This window comes from Microcaecilia unicolor, chromosome 1 (genome assembly GCF_901765095.1).
Source record: "Microcaecilia unicolor chromosome 1, aMicUni1.1, whole genome shotgun sequence".
Classification (NCBI taxonomy): Eukaryota; Metazoa; Chordata; class Amphibia; order Gymnophiona; family Siphonopidae; genus Microcaecilia; species Microcaecilia unicolor.
In genome coordinates, this window is record NC_044031.1 from 102,664,155 (window position 1) to 102,683,032 (window position 18,878).

At 49.9% G+C, this 18,878-nt stretch overlaps 1 protein-coding gene across 1 annotated transcript in view; it reads left to right on the forward strand.

Moving 5' to 3' along the window:
* ARMC4 (armadillo repeat containing 4) overlaps positions 1 to 18,878 on the forward strand; it is a 445,023-nt gene that overhangs the window by 250,021 nt on the left and 176,124 nt on the right. The window contains 1 exon segment of the mRNA XM_030199274.1: positions 14,261 to 14,371. Coding sequence (XP_030055134.1) covers positions 14,261 to 14,371 — 111 coding nt within the window.

The window sequence follows — 18,878 nt, forward strand, 5'->3', positions numbered from 1 at the left end:
TGCGGATACGCCCTGAATTTGGCCTCCCTGCCTCCAAATTGTCCCCCGGGAGCTCAGTCTTTCAGCTCCCATCACAAGCAGGTACTTGCAGAGGAACTCTCCGCCCTTCTCAGCGCCAATGCGGTCGAGCCCGTACCACCCGGGCAGGAAGGGCAGGGATTCTATTCCAGGTACTTCCTTGTGGAAAAGAAAACAGGGGGGATGCGTCCCATCCTAGACCTGAGAGGCCTGAACAAATTCCTGGTCAAAGAAAAGTTCAGGATGCTTTCCTTGGGCACCCTTCTGCCAATGATTCAGAAAAACGATTGGCTATGTTCCCTGGATTTAAAGGACGCATATACTCACATACCGATACTGCCAGCTCACAGACAGTATCTCAGATTCCGCCTGGGCGCACGGCACTTTCAGTATTGTGTGCTGCCCTTTGGGCTCGCCTCTGCCCCACGAGTGTTTACCAAGTGCCTCGTGGTGGTAGCGGCCTACCTACGCAAGCTGGGAGTGCACGTGTTCCCATATCTCGACGATTGGCTGGTCAAGAACACCTCGGAGGCAGGAGCCCTCTGGTCCATGCAGTGCACTATTCACTTCTGGAGCTGCTGGGGTTTGTGATAAATTACCCAAAGTCCCATCTCCAGCCAACTCAGTCTCTGGAATTCATAGGAGCGCTGCTGAATTCCCAGACGGCTCAGGCCTACCTTCCCGAAGCGAGGGCCACCAACCTCTTGGCCCTGGCTTCGCAGACCAGAGCGTCTCAGCAGATCACAGCTCGGCAGATGTTGAGACTTCTGGGTCATATGGCCTCCACAGTTCATGTGACTCCCATGGCTCATCTTCACATGAGATCTGCTCAATGGACCCTAGCTTCCCAGTGGTTCCAAGCCACCGGGAATCTAGAAGATGTCATCCGCCTCTCCACCAGTTGCCGCACTTCACTGCTCTGGTGGACCATCCGGACCAATTTGACCCTGGGACGTCCATTCCAAATTCCGCAGCCCGTGAAAGTGCTGATGACGGATGCATCTCGCCTGGGGTGGGGAGCCCATGTCGATGGGCTTCACACCCAGGGTCTGTGGTCCCTCCAGGAAAAGGATCTGCAGATCAACCTCCTGGAGCTCCGAGCGATCTGGAACGCACTGAAGGCTTTCAGAGATCGGCTGTCCTGCCAAATTATCCAAATTCGGACAGACAATCAGGTTGCAATGTATTACGTCAACAAGCAGGGGGGCACCGGATCTCGCCCCCTGTGCCAGGAGGCCGTCGGGATGTGGCGTTGGGCGTGCCGGTTCGGCATGCTCCTCCAAGCCACGTACCTGGCAGGCGTAAACAACAGTCTGGCCGACAGACTGAGCAGAGTCATGCAACCCCACGAGTGGTCGCTCCATGCCAGAGTGGTACGCAAGATCTTCCGAGCGTGGGGCACCCCCTCGGTGGACCTTTTCGCCTCTCAGACCAACCACAAGCTGCCTCTGTTCTGTTCCAGACTTCAGGCACACGGCAGGCTAGCGTCGGATGCCTTTCTCCTCCATTGGGGGACCGACCTCCTGTATGCTTATCCTCCCATACCTTTGGTGGGGAAGACCTTACTGAAGCTCAAGCAAGACCGCGGCACCATGATTCTGATAGCGCCCTTTTGGCCCCGTCAGATCTGGTTCCCTCTTCTTCTGGAGTTGTCCTCAGAAGAACCATGGAGATTGGAGTGTTTTCCGACTCTCATTTCGCAGAACAACGGAGCGTTACTGCACCCCAACCTTCAGTCTCTGGCTCTCACGGCCTGGATGTTGAGGGCGTAGACTTCACTGCGTTGGGTCTGTCTGAGGGTGTCTCCCGGGTCTTACTTGCCTCTAGGAAGGATTCCACTAAAAAGAGTTACTTTTTCAAGTGGAGGAGGTTTGTCGTGTGGTGTGAGAGCAAGGCCCTAGAACCTCGTTCTTGCCCTGCACAGAACCTGCTTGAATACCTTCTGCACTTATCAGAGTCTGGCCTCAAGACCAACTCAGTAAGGAATCACCTTAGTGCGATTAGTGCTTACCATTATCGTGTGGAAGGTAAAGCCATCTCTGGAGAGCCTTTAGTCGTTCGATTCATGAGAGGCTTGCTTTTGTCAAAGCCCCCTATCAAGCCTCCTACTGTGTCATGGGATCTCAACGTCGTCCTCACCCAGCTGATGAAACCTCCTTTTGAGCCACTGAATACCTGCCATCTGAAGTACTTGACCTGGAAGGTCATTTTCTTGGTGGCAGTTACTTCAGCTCGTAGGGTCAGTGAGCTTCAAGCCCTAGTAGCTCATGCTCCATATACCAAATTTCATCACAACAGAGTAGTGCTCCGCACCCACCCAAAGTTCCTGCCGAAGGTGGTGTCGGAGTTCCATCTTAACCAGTCAATTGTCTTGCCAACATTCTTCCCCAGGCCGCATACCCGCCCTGCTGAACGTCAGTTGCACACATTGGACTGCAAGAGAGCATTGGCCTTCTACTTGGAGCGGACACAGCCCAACAGACAGTCCGCCCAATTGTTTATTTCTTTCGACCCTAACAGGCTAGGGGTCGCGGTCGGGAAACGCACCATCTCTAATTGGCTAGCAGATTGCATTTCCTTCACTTACGCCCAGGCTGGGCTGACTCTTGAGGGTCATGTCACGGCTCATAGTGTTAGAGCCATGGCAGCGTCAGTGGCCCACTTGAAGTCAGCCACTATTGAAGAGATTTGCAAGGCTGCGACGTGGTCATCTGTCCACACATTCACATCACATTACTGCCTCCAGCAGGATACCCGACGCGACAGTCGGTTCGGGCAGTCGGTGCTGCAGAATCTGTTTGGGGTGTAAATCCAACTCCACCCTCCAGGACCCGAATTTATTCTGGTCAGGCTGCACTCTCAGTTAGTTGTTCTTCGTAGGTCAATTTCTGTTGTTTCCTCGCCGTTGCGAGGTTCCATTGACCTGGGTTCTTGTTTTGAGTGAGCCTGAGAGCTAGGGATACCCCAGTCGTGAGAACAAGCAGCCTGCTTGTCCTCGGAGAAAGGGTATGATACATACCTGTAGCAGGTGTTCTCCGAGGACAGCAGGCTGATTGTTCTCACCTACCCTCCCTCCTCCCCTTTGGAGTTGTGTGTTTCATCTTTTGCTAGTCATTCAACTGGCGGGAGCGGTCGCGCACGGGCGGGAAGACGGCCGCGCATGCGCGGTGGGCGTGCCCTGCGTGCCGACCGTCCCGCGAAGCTTCTTTCCGGTTGGTGGGGGCTGCCGCGGACGTCACCCCAGTCGTGAGAACAATCAGCCTGCTGTCCTCGGAGAACACCTGCTACAGGTATGTATCATACCCTTTACACGTGAAAGGGATCTAAAACTGGCTTACAAAAATGGCCACTACCTCATGGACTACCGGAAACAAAACAGGGCACACTCTGACCCAGTAAGCAGGGGGAAAAGCACCATGGGAGTAGAGCCTACCAACTACCAACATCGTTGGGTTTAGAATAGGGTCAGTTACACTCATAACCTAATTTGCTAATTGGTTTCTAAATTTATTTATTTATAACATTTGTATCCCATATTTTCCCACCTATTTTCAGGCTCAATGTGGCTTACATAATTCCGCAAGTGGTGATTACCAGTTCCGGATAGGAGAAATACATAGTTGGGGCAAAGAGACAGATTAGGTTAGGTTAGAAGAGGAAAGTTCGTCCTATGATAAGAGCTAAAGGTAATAGGTTAAACTTCAATCATGACAAAAAAATAGCTTGAACAATTAGGATCATTAAACTGGAAATCAAGATAATTAGCAAAACAGTTGAGATATAGATTTAGGTGGCAGAGATATAGATATAGATTGGGTGGCAGAGCCGGTGGTGGGAGGGGGGGGCTGGTTGGGAGGCGGGGATAGTGCTGGGCAGACTTATATGGTCTGTGTCCTGAAAATGACAGATACAAATCAAGGTAAGGTATACACAAAAAGTAGCACATATGAGTTTATCTTGTTGGGCAGACTGGAAAACTCTTTTTATTGGAAAAAACTAAAAACAAATAACATACAAATCAAAACCAAGCCCCTAGCTATACACGGTCCTCCTATCTATGTACACCCCCTCCCCCTCCTCAATAGTACAGTGGAAACTGTTTATTAGAAAGACCAAAGAAAAAAACCGGACATGCAAATCAAACCCCAGGCTCCTAGCTAGACATGGTCTGCCTATCTATGTACACCCCCTCCTCAATAATACAATGGATCAACCCCCCCCCCCGACCCCCCACAACCCCTTCAGACAACTGGCACACAATCCCCTGGGAAGCATGTCCCCTCATGGCGGCTTAAGCCTCACGTGTCTCCACCACCTCGAAGCCACCCCCACCCCTTTTTCCACCCTTTCCCACTTCGCCGCTTCCTGCACCGCCCTTACCACATCCCAGCTGACTACCTCCGCCGGCCGGACCTCCTGGTACAGGGACACCCTGCAGCGCGCCATCCAGAGGCAGTACCGCAATATCACCGAAATCAGAAAGCGTGTTACCGGATCCCCGCGTCCCTCTCCACCCTCTGGGCCATACACCCAGTCCGCATAGCTGTAGTTGCGGAAACTGGGGATCTGCAGCAACGAGGAAACCCGGTCAGAGACCTGGACTGTAAATGGGCACCTCACCAGGAAATGCTCCATCGTCTCTTCAGTTCCAGCACATTCCTCCCGTGGGCACCCTCTATCCCGCACATTGCGATATTTCAAATTTCCTCGGACGTACAGTCTACCGTGAAAGGACAGCCACGCCAGGTCTTTATACTTCACCGGGATGCGGTTCGAAGCAATCAACCGTAACCCCTGCTGCATCCGTGGGGCCGGCGCGTCCCTCAGCGCCAGAGGAGCTGAGAACACCTGCGCCCGTACTCTGTCCATCCAGACCCCCCGTTGTCCTGCCTTCACCTCCCCCACCGTCAGCCCCCACACCCTCACCAATTTCACTAGGGTCTTGCAATAACTCACCCCCCCCGGAGCCCCCCTTCGCAGTGCCACTACCCTCCCCCCCTCCCGCCATAGGTCCCAATATCTCGGCCACCACTGCAGGACACTCCTAGCCCACCCCGGTGGCTCCCGCCCTACCGCCCTCCCCAGATTGAACTGCAGGAACAAAGCGCTGAAAAACAGGACTGGGTTTATCATGCCCACCCCCCCCTCCCTCCTAGGCAGATAGGTAACATTCCGTTTTACCGGATTCGTCCTGTTGCCCCAGAGCAGCCGGAAGAACACCCCATACAAGGCCGTGTACCGGCTCTCCGGCAGCAGGCAGATGTAACTGACGAACAGAAACAAAGGAACTAAGTGTGCCTTGATGAGCTGTACCCGCTCCCCCATGGTCATTTTCCACCCCTTCCATCTATCCACCCTCCCCTTCACTTCTTGGAGACACCTATCCCAGTTGTAGAGCCTATAATCCCCCTTCTCGAAGTATATTCCCAAGACCCGTATACGTTCCACAGCTGTAGGAAACCTACCTCCCAACTCAAATTGCAGCCCCTGATCCCCAACCCACAGGCTATTGGACTTTTGAAAATTGACCTGCGACGCTGTTGCCTGCGAGTATTCCTGGATCAGGTTCTGCAATCTACCTCCCTCCCTCTGGTCCGCTACCCACACTGTAACGTCATCTGCATACGCCACGACCCTTAACTGGTTATTGTCCCCCACCTCCACCCCTTCCAGCCCCTCCGCCCCCCCCTTCTCCAGCCGTCTTATAAAAGGGTCGATGGCGTATGCATACAACAGCGGGCTGAGTGGGCACCCCTGTCGGACCCCTGCCCCTACCTCAAACCCCTGCCCTCTCCACCCGTTAACCAGGGGAAAACACCCCGCATGCCGATAGAGTAGCTGTAATTGCTCTATCCAACCCTTCGGAAACCCATAGCGCTCCAGAATGCTCCATAGGACACCCCACTGCACTCTATCAAACGCTTTTTCCTGGTCGAGTGTTACCAACAGCCTACCATGCCCTCCCACTCTACTGCGTTCTACCCCCTCCCGCACCCACGCTGCAGCTTCCAAGACCCCTCTCCCTTTAACCCCACATGCTTGCGAGGCTGCTAGCAAATCCCCAGACACCTGCCTCATTCTCTGGAATAGCATTCGCGCAAAGATTTTTCGATCCGTATTAAGCAGTGCTATAGGCCGCCAGTTGGCCAGCATCGCCGGGTCCTTCCCCTTACTTAGTAGGATAAGAGCCGCCTCTGTCAAGGAACTAGGCAAGGAACCCTCCAACTGGGCTGCCCCCCATACCCTCACCAGGATCGGCACCAGCTGCTCCTTAAAGGCCTGGTAGAACTCAGTTGTTAGCCCATCCGGCCCCGGCGAGGTCTTCCTGTGGAGCGCCCCGATGGCTTCCTCCACCTCCTGTTCTGTCCACGGGTTCAAGAGGGCCTGAAGCTGGGGTCCCCTGTGACCTATCCCCGGGGTTCCTTCCACATAACACTCCATCTGCTCCATATCAATCTGCTGGGCTGAAAGGAACGCCGCAAAGTGGTCCCTCACTGCCCCCAGAATCCCCTCCTTGGTGTCCTGCAGGACCCCCTGTGCATCCCGCACCCCCTCCATCACCCTGCGCGCCCTCCGCTCCCGGCAGCATGCGAAGGGGTCCGGGCTACACATTTTCCCGAAGTCCCGCTCATACACCAAGGAGGTGTAGCGGTTGTACTGTACCTGCTCCAGGAGTGCTTGGAGATCATGTATTTCTTCCTCCCTCCCCCCTTGTGAAATCAATGTGTCCCTCTTTTTCTTTATTGCCATGCCCAACTTTGTCCTTTCCCTCCCCTCCCTTCTCGCCTGTCTGAGAAAGAATCCCCGCGTTCGTCTTTTCACTGTATCCCACCACTCCCCCAATGACTGAAATGCCCCCTGCACTGACACCTGATCTTCCAAAAACCGGCGGTACTCCTCCCGCACCTGCTCGCTACCTAACCACTTTAAATTTAGTCGCCATAACCCCCTCCCTGGCCTCTGCGCTGCCGCCCCCCCCCACCTGAAGGAGGACCATGTGGTGGTCTGAAAAGTCCACGTCCACGGTTCGTGGACCCCCCAGACAAACCCCCTTCTTTACCAGGAATCTATCGATTCTACTTTTACACTGCCCTCGAAAGAACGTGAACCCCTCCTGTTCCTCACAGAAGGCCACATGCGCGTCTACCAGCTCCGCCTCCCGCATGATCCCTGCCAGCCTCACCCCGTCATAGCCCACCTGTACCGATCGTCCCCCACTATCCTTTTTCCGCAATATGGTGTTAAAATCTCCCCCCCAGACTACTTGGCGCGAAGTGTATAGGTAGGGCTTGATCTTCCCAAAGAGGAGCACCCTTTCCTTCTTGCTTTGGGGCCCGTACACATTCACCACCCTCAGTGCTCTATCCTCCCAAATCGCATCCACAACAAGACATCTCCCCACCCCCAGCTCCACCACTCGCTGAATATTCACCCGGTGGGACTTAAATAAGATCCCCACCCCACCATACCTCTCCCCCGCCAACCCCCACACCGAGGGACCCCACTTCCAGGCCCGCCTTGCCCGCCTGATCACCTCAATGGACCGCAGCCGAGTCTCCTGGAGCAGGAAGCAATCTGCTTGGACCCTCGCGAACCAGTCATACGCTAAACCCTGCTTCTTCGGAGAGGCGATGCTGGCCACATCAGCGTGGCAAATGTCAACACTAAGCCTGCCATCCTCATTGCGAGTCACGGGTCTGCTCACTCCCAACTTCTTTCCTTATCTCCTGGGATACCCCCTTCTTACCCTGAAGCAGGTCCTCTGCTATGCGGTCTACATCATCCCCTGCCAGATCCCCCTCCCCCCCCCCGCAGCCGTCCTGTCTGCACCTTACCCCCCCCCTCCCCCTTTCTTCCTTCCTTTCTTCTTTGCTCTATCCGGACCCACCCCCTGATCCCTCCCTCTCCCCTCTTCACCCCCGCCCCCTACCTCCTCCTCCGAGTCCTCCACCTCCCCCAAGTCCTCCAAGTCCTCCAGATCCTCCTCTAGCTCCACTCTGTCCCCCCAAGCCTGCACTTGGGCCTTCACCACCTGCCCGGCCCCCTCAGCTTTCCTCTTACTCCCCTTTCCCCTCCCTCCCTCCCTTCCCTCTTCCTCCTCCCTCACCCCTCCCCCTCCCCCCAGAGCCTTCCCGCCCTTCTTCCTACCACCAGTACCCTCCTCCAGTGCTTCCTCATATTTCCGTTTGCCCTCTCCAATCCCCCCTGCCGCCCCCTCTTCCTCCATTAACTCCACCTCTTCTCCTTCCCCCTGTTCTTCCTCCTCCCTCCCAACCTCCCTATCCTCCTCCTCCTCCTCCAACACCTGAAATCTGTTCCTCCCCCTCTTCCCCTGCAGCGACCCCTCCCTGCCCACCCCTACTTTCCCCCCCCTCCGAAACTTCCCTTTCCTCTGTGGCACTTGTACCCACTCCCCCTCTCCCCCCTGCTCCACTCCTGACCCAGCCCCCTGCCGCCCCCCCTCCTGCATCCCCTCCTTCTCCCCCCCTTGCCCCTCCCTGCCTATCACCCCCTGCCCTATCCCCTCCTCCATTACCCCCCCTCCCCGTCCCTTCCCCCACATATCCCACTCGTTATGGGCCGCCCTAGGGCAGTTCCGATATGCATGGCCTAACCCGCCGCAGAGGTTGCACCTGATCGCGGTGCAGTCCTCTGTGGCATGCTGATCCCCGCATCTTCCACACTTTACCACTGGGCATGACATGCTGAAGTGCCTAAACGAACCACATCTGAAGCACTGCCGCGGCTGCCCCTTGTAAAAGCACAGTATCCTGTCACGACCGATAAAGGCAGCCGAAGGAATGTGCTGGACCACATGGCTCTCCTGTCTCAATTTGACCAGGGCTCCCCAACCTCCTGCCCAAACCCTGCTTGGATCCGGTAACTTTGTAAGTGGGGATCTCAGCTCCGCGTACCTCTGTAGCCAGTAGGCTAAATCTGCCCCAGAGATAGACTCATTTCTCACGAGCAGGGTGATCTGCACCAGGTCCGGCTTGCTGACTGGAATGGCCCTGAGGTCCCGCCACTCCCCCTTTCCCCTCACCCCCTCGTACCTTTCCCAGAATATTTCCATCCCCCTCTGGGTCATGAAGCTCAAGTCATATTCTGGGATGTTGATGGGGTGTATACACGCGTAAAAGTCCTCGGGTATAAACCCCATCCCCATCACCAGCCTCAAGACCCGATCCCTGGAGGGCATTGCCCCCTCCCCTATCCATTTGAGCTGTACCACATTTCGCCGCTTAGGCAGCTGTCCACCCCCTGTCCCCGCTCCCCCCCAACCCCTCCCTGGGCCCTCAAAACCACCCGATCTCCCCCCCTCCCTCCTTCCCCCTCCCTGGACTACTGCCGCAAAGGACTTGGACCCCAGCCCCCACCGCCCCCCCTCCACACTTGTTCCAGCCCTTCCCTCTGCCTCCCCCCCCCTTCTGTCCCTCTGCCCCTCCCCTCATCCCTCTCCCTTCCTCAATATCCACCGCCCCCTCCCCCTCCCGTTGTCCCCCGTCCCCTTCCCTCTCAGACAAACATCCAGCAACGTCCATAGTCAGTTCTGCGGCTTGGGCTGCCTCCAACTGATTGTCCTGCCCATCACCACTTCCTGGAACGTCCCTGCTCGTCCCTGCCACTGCAGGCTCCAGCCTCTGGGCTAATCGCCTCCTCTCCTCTGTCTCCTGGCGATACTCTGGCACCTGCCCAGTCAGGTCTGCAGCTGGCGATACCAGACTCCCTGCTCGCTCTGCCCCCGAACTCCCTCCAACCTCCGGCACCAGGGGCGAAGCCTCCGGAACTCCGCCGCTCCCCTTGGCTCCTCGCTCCCAGCCGTCCTGCTGGCAGGTCTGCTCCACCACCCGCTGCACATCTGTTAGACTTGCCATGTCCACTTCTGTAGTCAACGAAAGTCTCTCAACAATCGGGTTACTTCCCTCTTGCTTCTGGTGCAGTCCCTCCTGCGTTCTCCCAATGGCTGGCGCTTCCCGGGGGCATGGCTTGTCTGTTCCTGATTCCGCCACAGGCTGGCTGTTAGCACCCCCCGATTTCACCTCTTGTAATGGACAGCTGGTCAAATGAGCTCCCAGCTGCTGCCCGCTCCTATTCCTCTCTCTCCGACCCCTCTCCTGTAAACCGCCAGCTACTCCATGCTCAGGGAAGACATCCCCTGCTCCCGGACTTCGTGGGCGGGGCTTCTCCAGATGCCATGCTGCTTCGGTTTCCACTTCAGTCATTGCAGACCCGGCCAAAAATACCGGAGTCTGCCTCTGCTGACCCTTTTCCAACAGGGCCTCCTTCACGGCAACTGTCTCTGCTGTTTGCACAACTGCAGGTAAGCCCTCTGAGACTTCGACCACCACCTCTGTAGAAAACAGGCTGCTACCTGCGTCTCCCTCTGCTGCCTCCATTATCTGGAGTTTTGAAAAGTTACTGAGTTCTGTCCTCCCCTCCACAGGTAGGATCTCTACTCCAGCCCCCACCTCAGAGCCATGTCCTGCCGCTGCCTCCTTATCCTCTGGCTGCTGGGTAAGTGCTCTAGACTGTGTTGCCAACTGTCTCATGTATTTTAAAGTGGGGTCACCTCTGAACCCAGACAACTCTTTTGAGTCTAATGCTGCTGAAGACACTGAAGCTTGCTGCAACTGTAGTGTTCCTGAACCCCCAGACTGTGGTATTGAAGCCATCCTTTCTCGGTTAACATAGAGCTCCCTCAAAGGATTCACAGAGCCCTTTTTTAAACAGTTCAACAAGTGTTCTTTTTTCCCCAACAACTTTGATATCCGGGCTTCCTCTTTAACATACATTTGTCTGTGCTCCGCTGGGGCAAATTTACACATAGTTCTTGCCATTTTCAGACGTTTTCCTAGCTCCACTACTTCTTTTTCCACCAGCTTAATTCGTCTTACAATATTTACCACACTACTTGCTGGATCATCAGGGTCATAGCTCACTTCAAGGAACTCCTCATCTGACGATCCACTCTCCTCACTCTCACTCTCAGCTGCCTCCAGCAAAGGCTTCTGGCAAACTTCCATCGCCTCTTCCTTCTCCCTTCCTTGGAAGCGCCCTTCTGGGGCCTGTACTATCTTCCTCCCCCCTCCACTGTCTTCTCGCTTACCTTCCGCAAGCTGGGCCATGGAGGGGGAAATGCTCTGGTGGCCTCCACTGGGCTGCTTCTCCCTTCGGTCCACTGGACTCCTTTCCCTTCTCCCGGTAGTCAAACCAGGGAGAGAGCCACTCCTTTCGGCCTTCTGGTCCCGGGCCCCAGGAGGCCCCATAGCCTGGGACTTTCCTGAGGCCTTCTCCCCAGGGACCCTCCTCATCTTTGGGGAGGGAGCTAGGTCTCACTCCCTTTCCACTGGAAGTCAGCAGAGCTCTCTAAAACACCTCCTTCCTCCTCAGCAGACTGGATGGACCGTGCAGGTCTTTTTCTGCCGTCATCTACTATGTTACCTCCCCTTACTCCCCCAGTGGTCACCAACCCCCTCCCACCCAAAAAAAAACTAAAACTTTTTTTGCCAGCCTGTATGCCAGCCTGAAATGTCATACCCAGCTCCTTGACAGCAGTATACAGGTCCTTGGAGCAGTTTTTAGTGGGTGCAGTGCCCTTCAGGCAGGTGGACCCAGGCCTATCCCCCCCCCCCCCCCCCGCCTGTTACACTTGTGGTGGTTAATGTAGAGCCCACCAAAAAAAAAACCCCAAAACCCACTGTACCCACATGTAGGTGCCCCCCTTCACCCCTTAGGGCTATGGTAATGGTGTAGAGTTGTGGTGAGTGGGTTTTGGGGGGAATTTGGGGGGCTAAGCACACAAGGTAAGGGTGCTATGCACCTGGAAGCTATTTTTGTTTTGTTTTTTTAATTTTTGTAAGTGCCCCCTAGGGTGCCCGGTTGGTGCCCTGGCATGTCAGGGGGGCCAGTGCACTACAAATGCTGGCTCCTCCCATGCCCAAATGCCTTGCATTTCGCTGGGTTTGAGATGGCCGGGCCCGGTTTCCATTATGGCTGAAAACCAAAGTCGGCCATCTCATATAAACCTGGCGATCTGCTGGCGATCCTGTTGTAAACCCGGCGAGCGATTTGGCCGGCGCCAAGCGTATTTTGAAAATACGCTTGGCTCCGCCCGCTTACGGCACCGGCCCCGAAGATGGCTGGCGCCGTTCAATTATGCCTCTCTTAGGCACCAAAACTGACTACTTTGAAAATTTACAGGAGTAGAATTTCATAAAGGCTCATTTTACATAGAACATTGAGATCATAATTCAGACATTCAGGTCAGAATGTGCTCTATTCCAGCATCATTTTACAAAAGGCTGTGCTGAAAATAGAGCCTTTTATAAAATACCTAGATATTCTGTTAGAATATCAATGAAATGCTTTGATGTCCCCATGCATACCCCCACCCTCCCACTCTGTCAGACTGTCAAAGTAATGCTTTGATGTTTCTCTTATATATACTATCTGCTACCACATTTGCTTATTTCCGATCTGACGAAGAAGGGCAACCTTCGAAAGCTAATCAAGAAATGTATTAAGTTATGTCCAATAAAAAAGGTGTCATCTTATTTTCTTTTCCATGTTTTATTTTGTTTGATTTCTATTGATAGCCTTGAAGAGTGGACTAACACGGCTACCACACCTCTCTTCATAAAATACCTATAAGGACATTTAGGAGTTGCATGTGTATTTGCCAGTACATGCAGCAGGAGCAACCATTTTACAGACATACACATGGAAAAATAAACAGCATGGAAGTGTCCCCATTTCCATGTGAGCTGTCCAATTTCCAAACCTAGACGTGAGTGCAGCCAATTTAGTAATGAGGCTGCAATTTTTGTTTTTTTTAATTTTGGAGGCAGAAATAGACAACAGTGAATTAAGGAGAATTACTGCCTTAATCCCTTGTATTCAGCCTTGGACAAAGTGAGCATGTAAACATTTTTATGCATGTTTTTGAGCTGTGTAAACCCAGCAGAAACATTTTTTCCCCAAAGACGTGTATTTCTCTTGTAAAATGAGGAATATATTTATAGATACTTGTCCTGCCCAAGGGATGCCAAAACCACACCCTCGCTATTCCCCCTTGAAATATCTCCATGTTGTAGATCTCCATCTTGAAATAGTAGCGTTCTGAAATCACCATGTGCACATATATGCAATCTATATGTGTAAATGTTGCTGTTTTTACATATAGGGATGCTTCTAAAATAACCCCTTACATTTAGATTCCTAGTTTCACTAGGGTTATAAATTTTGCATCCTAAAAACTGAGCTGCTACAGGGGTTAAGACAGAGGGAACAAGACAAAGGTTTAGCAAAGATAGAATTGGGCACCTAACTTAGGAGCCTTAAAAAATGATTTTGGAAGGTTTACACATGTAAATACACCAACATATACTTATAAAAAGAAATGTTATAGAAAAGCAGGATCAGCTTGATTTAACAGCAGTCTTTGATACTGTCCACCACAGAGATTATCATTTCAGCTCCAAGAAGTTGGGTTGGGCATACTTATTTTACAGTAGTTTTTTTGTGTCCTTCATGAAAAGGTTTAGGGAATATATTAGAACCACACCTTGTTCAGTTTAAGAATTGTTGGTGTTGGCTCCCTTTTATACATCTCCTATTCTTTTTCATTTGCATTTGACTCCCTTGGCTTGAATCATGGAAGACTTTGTACAGTTTTATACTTTTGCAGATGATGTTCAGTTAGTGATGTCTATGAAGATGATCAGTTTGAAGCTATTGCCTTCCTGAACACCATTTTGAGTATTATTAATGATTGGATTGGCCAGCAGAGATTAGTATTAAATGCTGACAAATCAAGTACTATGTGGCTGTCAAAGACGGACAAGCCCTTGTTAGTATAGCCATCACTGAGTCTGTTAAAACTTTTATAATGAGATTCTAAGTTTGGGAGTAAACTTAGACAGGACCCTGAGTATGTCCTCTCATATTGGTGGTGTTGTGAGGCGATGTTTTCACAAAACATTTCCTTACTCTAGCTAACTTAGGTGCCTTTTACTAAAGTGCAGTGAAATCTGGGCTTAACGCATTTTAACATGGGACTAAGCCCAGATTTAATGCAGCACTTAGGGGGGGGGGGATATTTTAAAATATTTTAATGTGTGTGCAAATGTCATTAACACGCGGCACCTGCATACAGTTAACAGGGAAGCACTTTTATTGCAGTCAATATTATACTGTATTGCTTTGCTGAATTTTTTTTTAACTGAACACATTTGACTTGTAGCCTACCTACAGGCTGGCCATTAAAACAGAGAGGATGATTGAAGATATTGTGAAAAATCTCACTAGTGAAAATGAAGAACTTCAGATGCATTGTGCCAGTGCAATTTTTAAGGTAAAAATGGAATGAAATGTCATAGAGTAAGTAATCTTATTTTTGTATGATGTACTCTTGTATTCAGTTTTGTCAGACTTGTTATCTTGATCATTCCTCTCTGATTTTCCCTCCTAATCCCATAACTTTCAACCCACCCTTCTATACAACAAACTGTTATCGAGAATTGCCAGCGTGATAATAAACAGCAGACCAAATCATATTTGTCACTGTTAGACCTTTATGACCTGGTGTAACTATTCATGCCTACATTTAGGCATATCAGTGCCAGCATATGCTAATATTCTATAATGGCTTTGTGGTTCACAGATGCCATTATAGAATTAGTGCCCAGCATACCTAAATTGTGGCCAGTTATAAAATTACTCACATTGATTATAATTACTCATTCACATGGGACATTCTGAAATTAACTAATAAAAACTACCAGCAACAGTTACGGAGCAGAAATAGAATTACAAAAGCATTCTGTTCAAACTCTGATGTCATATAAGTGAGAGCAACAGAAACTAAAAAGTAACACAAAGCCTTGCAAACAGACACTCAAACTGCACTAACCCTACCTATATAAAGTCAGCACTGCAAATGTTCTGGAACAGCAGTACACTTCCACGTGGTAAAAGAGAACAAACGTACACATAATCTACAAAAGGAAAACACACTGTCACTTAGTAAAAGAAGAGAGACTACTGATTAGAAACAAATATCTAGACAAGAACTGAAATTGAAAATCTAAGAAACTACACTATCAGGCTCATTTTTGAAAGAGAAGGACGTCCATCTTTCGACATAAATCGGAAGATGGACGTCCATCTCCCAGAGACGTCCAAATCAGTATAATTGAAACCCGATTTTGGACATCTTCAACTGCAGTCCGTCACACGGACGTCCAAATTTCAAGGGAGCATGTTGGAGGCGTAGAGAAGGCGGGACTTGGGCGTGCCTAACACTTGGACGTCTTTGACCCATAATCGAAAAAAGCAAGGACGTCCCTGACGAACACTTAAGATGTTTTCACCCGGACGTGTTCTTTTTACAAATAAGGCACAAAAAGGTGCCTAAAATGACCAGATGACCACTGGAGGGAATCTGGGATGACCTCCTGTTACTCCCCCAGTGGTCACTAACCCCCTCCCACCCTCAAGAAACATCATTAAAAATATTGCGTGCCAGCCTCTATGCCAGCCTCAAATGTCATACTCCGGTCCATGACAGCGCATGCAGGTCCCAGGAGCAGTTTTAGTGGGTACTGCAGTACACTTCAGACAGGCAGACACAGGCCCATACCCCCCTACCTGTTATATTTGTGGAGGAAACAGCGAGCCCTCCAAATCTTAACACAAACCCACTGTACCCACATCTAGGTACCCCCTTCACCCGTAAGGGCTATGGTAGTGGTGTACAGTTGTGGGGAGTGGGTTTTGGGAGGGTTTGGGGGGGCTCAGCACACAAGGTAAGGGAGCTATGTTCCTGGGAGCATTTTATGAAGTCCACTGCAGTGCCCCCTAGGGTGCCCGGTTGGTGTCCTGGCATGTCATGGGGACCAGTGCACTACAAATGCTGGCTCCTCCCACGTCCAAATGGCTTGCATTTGGACGTTTTTGACATGGACATCTTTGGTTTCAAAAATCGCTGAAAGTCAAAGGAAGTTTTTGGATTTGGACGTCTCTCACGGTATTTTCAAAATGAAAGATGGACATCCATCTTGTTTTTTGAAAATACGGTTTTCCCCGCCCCCGGATTTTGACGTTTTGCAAAGACGTCCAAATCGCAACTTGGACATCTTTTTTCTAAAATGCCCCTCTATGTCTTTGACAAAATATGAGCAGCAGACCCCTGAAGAAAGAGAAACAAAGACATTTCGTCCTGTGCAGAACATAATACAAGAAATCCACATTTTCAAAGCTCACATGTTATTCTCTAAATATAAAAAATCAACTTTGTTGTGTCTTTGTTCTCTGACCATTTTGTTTTTCCACTTGGGTTGGTCCTGGTCTCTCTTTACTACACCCTTTTATTGGATTTTTCCTTTTCCACGATCTAATCGCCATATTCTGCTTCTTCACTGTCTATCTTCTTCCCTTCCTCCTTTACATTTAACTCTGATCTCGCTGTTTCATTTCTTTCCTCCGTTTCTGTGTCTATTTTTTAAAAATCTACCTGTAGCTAGATTTCATTCCTCCTCCTCCCCCTCTCCCCCTCCCCCTCCTTACCAGCTTTTTCTCTTACTGCCCTAGTTCTCTTATTCCTCCTACCTGCGTCTTTTTCTTCCCCCAGCTTCCTATTTCCTGTCTTTCATTCATTTTCTAGTCTCCCATTTCCTCCCTATGCATTCATTGCCTCCCCAGCTTATCTGTCTCTCTGCTTTTTATCCCCTTACCAATCCCATGTACTTCCCTGTAAGTCATGCCCTCTCCAGCTTCACTCCCTTTGTCTTACCTCCATAAGACTCCCATTTCCCTTTCTTATCTCCTTCAAAGATCTTCTCCTTCCTTTGTTCCTCACCTTCTTCATAGCATGCCTGGCACACCCTCTTATTTTTTTTTCCATTCCCCTCACATCTTTTGCCCTTGCCTCTTCTCCCATTCGTCAGTATTCACCCATCTCCTTCTCCAATAATCATTTATGCTTTCTTTCATCTTCAGTACCCATCCCTCGGCCCATCCATCTTCATCTTCCCCTTCGTATTGCTTTGCTTCTCCCCTCCCCCACACAATATCTTTCCTTCTCCTAGCTCCTGCATCAGCTTCCAACCTCCATCTCCCATGTACCGCTTGTCAGACACCATCCCTTTTCTCTCAGGGATAACATTGGATCTCTTCTGCCACACGATCCCTATCCCAATCCCCAGTCTGATAGCTCTAAGTTCCTCTTCTCCCTACCCTCAGCCTCCTTTTGACATCTGCCCCCAGCATCAAAACATTTCTGTCACCCATTCCATCTCCCAAACTAAGAAAAACAAACTCAAAACATAAAAATTCATCCACAAGATTGGTTTGTGTTTAATGAGTGAATCAATACACCAGACTTTCTTAAAGGGGAGGAAAAGACCTCAGTAGGCCGCCTGCTCGCCTACTTCAGCTACCAAATGGCAGCATTTATAATGGTGGCTTCTTTTTCAATCGTTGGTCTCCAAAAACCTCCCCTAAAATTTTCAAAAAGTGCAAAAACCTGAGCTCACATAAAAGATTCAGATATATTCATGATAATATAACTTGTTCTGTACTGTATAAATTCAAGCTTATCCTGTTATTATCCTGTTAAAACAAACCAGAAGACTATTAAAAAGTCCTTTATATCTATGTCCCTACAGTGGCCATACTGTTTCACACAGTGGTTTCTTCAGGGGACTAATTTTCATTCATCAGCATTTCAATTCATAACTTGGCTCTGTTTTACCTGCAAACAATACAACTCACTCAATAATTCATACGGCGATATCATATACCATTAACTCTATATCGAGCAACATAGTTTAAATACCCCATGGGGATTTGTTGATCCAAAAATTCCATCCCTTGTATCCATAAAATACTCAACAATATATATACAATTCCCTTGTATTCAAAACCATTTAACTGGCCAGGAACAGCACTTGGCTGGTTAAATTGTACATAGCTGGCTATCTGGCAACATTTAGCAGGGGATAACAGGCTATCTCCTGTTCAATATTGCCGGTTAGCTGCTAGCAGATAGCCAGTTATATCGCCTGATATAACTGGCTATTCACCGATTTTTTTTAAGCCGGTTTAGTGGCCATATCTGACCACATGAAAATGTGGGATTTCTTTGGCCAGTTTAAAGAGAACCAGCTAGCGCTGAATATCAGTTTAGCAAGTTATCTTTAAACCACCCAGAAATAAACTGTATATTCAATGCCGATCACTGGAAACGGCCTGGCTTTGAATATCCGGGCTTAGTGCCGACAGTGGGATTTAGCCGGTCTAACTCCCACGGTCTAAATATTGGCCCCAGTGTGATTTGTTAAACATAGGGAACATGCACACACATTTTTTATTTACTTCAAAGTAACAAATATGGGAATACTCACTCCGTTCTATAGTTTAGCATTTTTCCACTGTTAAACATAGACTCCGATGCCTAAAAAAATGGCATTCAGAGGCTGATCTTTTATACTGCCAACATTATGTGCAAACAGATGTGATAATGTCATATTCACCAGCAAACTATTCAAAAACATCAAAGTAACAAACAAAAGTTAAATAATCCCTCAGAAGTAACATATTTCTAAACTTTGAAGTTGACAGCAAAATTAATCCTTATACCCACTTTGAAATGCAATATATTTTTATTTTCAGTTTAGGGGAAATATCAATACAATCATCGGTCCCCCAAATTTGATTATTCTCAACAAAAAATATATACATGTGTAGTATGTACAAGCCGTTCTAAGCCCTAAATTAATTAGATTGGAAATTGCCATAACAATTATTTTAATTTAAAAAATGCTGTCATTATCTAATGACAGCATCAGTCTAATGGTGGT